At 36.8% G+C, this 4,052-nt stretch overlaps 1 protein-coding gene across 1 annotated transcript; it reads left to right on the top strand.

Moving 5' to 3' along the window:
* LOC141835216 (glutathione S-transferase F10-like) lies at nucleotides 1–1,008 on the top strand. The gene is made up of 3 exons (XM_074722647.1): nucleotides 1–156; nucleotides 249–297; nucleotides 363–1,008. Exons 1-3 carry the CDS (start codon nucleotides 10–12, stop codon nucleotides 836–838), a joined length of 672 nt encoding a protein of 223 aa, XP_074578748.1. The 5' UTR covers nucleotides 1–9; the 3' UTR covers nucleotides 839–1,008.
* The last annotated feature ends 3,044 nt before the right edge of the window (nucleotides 1,009–4,052 follow it).

Genomic DNA, 4,052 nt, shown 5'->3' with positions numbered 1-4,052 from the left:
CTGAAGAAGATGGTGGTGCAGGTGTACGGGAAAGCCCAGGCTGTGTGCCCCCAGCGCGTCATGCACTGCCTCGTCGAGCTGGGCCTTCCTTTCGAGCTCGTCAACGTTGACATCGACGCCATGGAGCACAAGGGACCCGAGTTCCTGGAGAAGCAAGTACTCAATTAAACACTACTACTGATCGTATATTATTTATGAACCAGACTCCAAACGCATGCATTCACTCTCTTTCCCCTTTTCCTTTCTAGCCATTCGGACAAGTCCCTTACATCGCCGACGGCGACTTCGAACTCTTCGGTAATTTGAAAATGAGATTTTCTTAATCTTTGGAGCAAAATTTATTGGATTTTTGAACTGAGCAGAGTCTCGGGCGATCGTGAGGTACCTGGCGGCCAAGTACGGCGGGCGCCCCGGGGCGCCCGACCTTCTGGGGCGGACGGCGGAGGAGCGGGCGAAGGTGGAGCAGTGGATGGACGTGGAGGCCATCAACTACAACCCCTGGGCGTTCCCCGTGGTGTTCAACCTGTTCGTGCTGCCCATGCGCGGCGCGCCGGGGGACAAGGCGGCGGCGGCGGCGGCCGTCGAGGAGATCGATCGCGTGCTGGAGGTGTACGAGAAGCAGCTGTCGAGGAGCAAGTACTTGGCCGGGGACGAGTTCACGCTGGCCGACCTGACGCACATCCCGGCGACGCGCTACATCGTGGAGCTCTGCGGCGCCGCGCGCATCTTCGAGGGGAAGGAGCACGTCAAGGCGTGGTGGGAGGACATCACCGGCCGCCCGGCGTGGAAGAAGGTGATGAGCTTCGTCGAGTCCGGCAAATCGAGCTACTCCCCGTAGTCGATCGATGAAGACGCCGGTGTGAATCGCCTGTGTATGCTTGCTGAAATAATTATGTTTCGTGGGTTGGCTGTTCTGTGTGTGAGAGCATGTACGTACCACCATTACACTGGTGGGTGTTTGTGGGTGTATTATAATAATTAATATTATTATATTATTATGTGATGAAATGATTGTGTGATAGTTGTCCTTTAACAAATAAAGTTGGTTACAATAAATTTCTGTCATAAACTTGCAGAAGAGGACAAGGATTTGAATCCTGGTGAAGTCAGGCAATACCCTCCTGCGTCGTAATCAACTGCAATTTCTCGATTTACCTCCTCACAGATGGTCATGGGACCGACCGTGTGGGGTCACTAAGGTGGCGGATCCACCTTTTTACAGAAGATTGTGTGATAGCTCATAATTTTAATACCCACAATAGGATTGCACTATTATTAATATTATTTAATAATATTTTTTACTTGTATTACGATCCATAATTTTAATATCTAGATGAACTATGACATTCACCATCTATAATTTTAATATCTAGATAAAATATGACATTCTACAATGATAGATTGAGATTAATGTTAAAATTTTTGTTAACTTAGATATAATAGTGAAATTAAAATAATTATTAAATGTAATATTTATCCATTTGATTTTAAGAAGAGGGTTTTTTTAACAAAATTAGAGCTGTAAATGATGATAACAAACATTAACAGTATTATTTGTCATTCGAACTCAATTTAAACTCATCAGTAAAAATAATAATAATAGTACACAGAATCTAAAAGTGAGTTTTGCCAACAAAATAATAATAATAATAATAATAACGCTATTAAATAATCCACTCAATTATGGAGTTTGTCAGGCCCCCGGCAATGATGCAGTGCCAGAATGAGAGGCGGATCTAAAATTTTAAATTAGAAACTACAAATTTTAAATTGAGGGTTATGTACTAAATGACAAAAATAATTATTATATATATAATTTTCAATAATAAAAAAAACAATTTAATCATTAGAGGGTTTGAACTCGAATTGTGTATATGTTTTATATCATTAGATCAATTATATACATTTATTTTTTAGAGATAAATAAAAAATAATATATATATATATATAATATATTAGAGAGCATTTGATTAAGAATTATCATTGATAATCTTAATTATCTATTCAAGATTATTAATTATATTTGATTCAGATTATGATCAATTCTCAAGTAATATAGTATCATCGTCGTATTAACAAATGAGTTATAATTTGAAAATATGATTACTTTGACAATCTAAGATTTTTTATAATTTTAGAGATTAATAAAATTTTTCATTATTACTCTTTAATTTAAAAATTGAATTAATTGTAATATATTATGAAACTTAATTAAACTGAGTTAATTAATTTAATAAATTTTATTTTGAATATTTATAAATTTAAAAGATATAATTTATTTTAAATTAAAAAAATAAAATTAATAAATTATATTTATTAATTTAGTAAAATTAGTTTATTAAAAGAATTATTTTATTAAAATATATAAATATATTTTAATTTAAAAAATAAAATTAATGAATTATATTTATTAATTTAATGAATTATTTTATTAAAATAATTATTTCAATGAATTAATTTAAATAAATTATATTTATTTTCTACATATTATTAATTTATTATCATCATTCATATTAATATTATTAATTTAATTTATTCTAAAAATAAATTAAATTAAAAGTAATATAATAAATATTAAATTAATTATATTTTATTTTTCCAAATAAATATGTTAAATAAGTAATATTAAATTATATTTTATATTTTATAATCTTGATTATATGATTATTTAATGATCATGTGATTAAAGGAGAGGGGTCGTGATCTCATCAATCTCATATAAATTCCTCCTTAGTTAAAATGTACTATAAGATGTTTTTTTTCTAATAGGATCAAAATTTTAAAATATTGACTATTAGACTGTCGTAAGTTTCCGGATTTATAAACTTCTATAAGATCCAACCTATACCATTACTCAGAGTAATTGAATTTTAAAAATTAAATATTTAAATTATAAAAAAAAATTATTTTCAGCCCCAGGGTGATTAACCAATGAGGGTTCGACATATCATACGATTCGTATTTGTAATATTCTTCTGCAAAAAAGGTGGATCCGCCACCTTAACGGCCACACACGGTGGACCCCACGACTATCTGTGAGGAGGTAAATCGAGAAACTGCAGTTGGTCATGACATAGGAGGGTATTGCCTGGCTTCGCCAAGATTCGAACCCTTGCCCTCTTCTGCAAAAAAGGTGGATCCGCCATCTTAGCGGCCCCACACGGTGGACCCCACGACCATTTATGAAGAGGTAAATCGAGAAATTGCAGTTGGTCATGACACAGGAGAATATTGCCTGGCTTCGAACCTCTTGCCCTCTTCTGTAAGTCTGTTGCGCCGTAACCAACTCAGCTATGTCCCATGAGCTGTATTACGATTTGTATTCGTAATATTCGAACAATTGATAATGTTTGACCACGATGTTAAAATCCACTCACATTTCTAAATTATTCAACGGACAACTAGGAACAGATATCCCAGCTCGAAGATTAATCGAGGATTATAACAATAATAATAATAATAATAATAATAATAATAATAATAATAATAACAATAATAAAAAATGATCAAGGATTTCATATACAATTGTTCTTCCGCAACCATCGCCCCATTTCCCCGGATTCGCCGCCTCGTGGATGGCCTCCGTCGCTTCCTCCCGCACCGTCCCCGCCCGCCCATTGCTGCCTTAATCAAACAAAGCGAGCAGAAACACAGCAAGAAAGCAAGAAGAAGAAGAGGAAGAAGAGGAAGAACTGTTCCAAGGTTGGGAGCGCCATGCAACAGCAAAAGAAGGTTTTTTTCTTTTAAAATTTCTCGAGTTCTTGAAAGTTCGTCGTCTGCAAGTGTTAAAGTTGTAATCTTGATGATGCTTCTCCATTCGGGCGTCGCAGGAAATCGACTTCTTCACGGAGTACGGCGAAGGGAGCAGGTACCGCGTGCAGGAGGTCGTCGGAAAGGGCAGCTACGGGGTCGTGGGCGCCGCGGTCGACACCCTCTCCGGCGAGAAGGTGGCGATCAAGAAGATCAAAGACGTCTTCGAGCACGTCTCCGACGCCACCCGCATCCTGCGGGAAATCAAGCTCCTGAGGCTGCTGCGCCACCCGGACATCGTG

Source organism: Curcuma longa, chromosome 9 (assembly GCF_044706935.1).
Source record: "Curcuma longa cultivar G26 ecotype Majalengka, Jawa Barat chromosome 9, ITB_CL_G26_1.1, whole genome shotgun sequence".
In the NCBI taxonomy this organism is placed as follows: Eukaryota; Viridiplantae; Streptophyta; class Magnoliopsida; order Zingiberales; family Zingiberaceae; genus Curcuma; species Curcuma longa.
The sequence above is the reverse complement of the archived record's forward strand: the minus strand, read 5'-3'. Positions and strand labels throughout refer to the sequence as shown.

Coding starts and splice junctions, on each gene's coding strand:
- LOC141835216 (XM_074722647.1), top strand. CDS start 10: ATGGTGGTGCAGGTGTACGGGAAAGCCCAGGCTGTGTGCCCCCAGCGC. Junction 157..248: donor CCGAGTTCCTGGAGAAGCAA/GTACTCAATTAA, acceptor TTTCCTTTCTAG/CCATTCGGACAAGTCCCTTA. Junction 298..362: donor CGGCGACTTCGAACTCTTCG/GTAATTTGAAAA, acceptor TGAACTGAGCAG/AGTCTCGGGCGATCGTGAGG.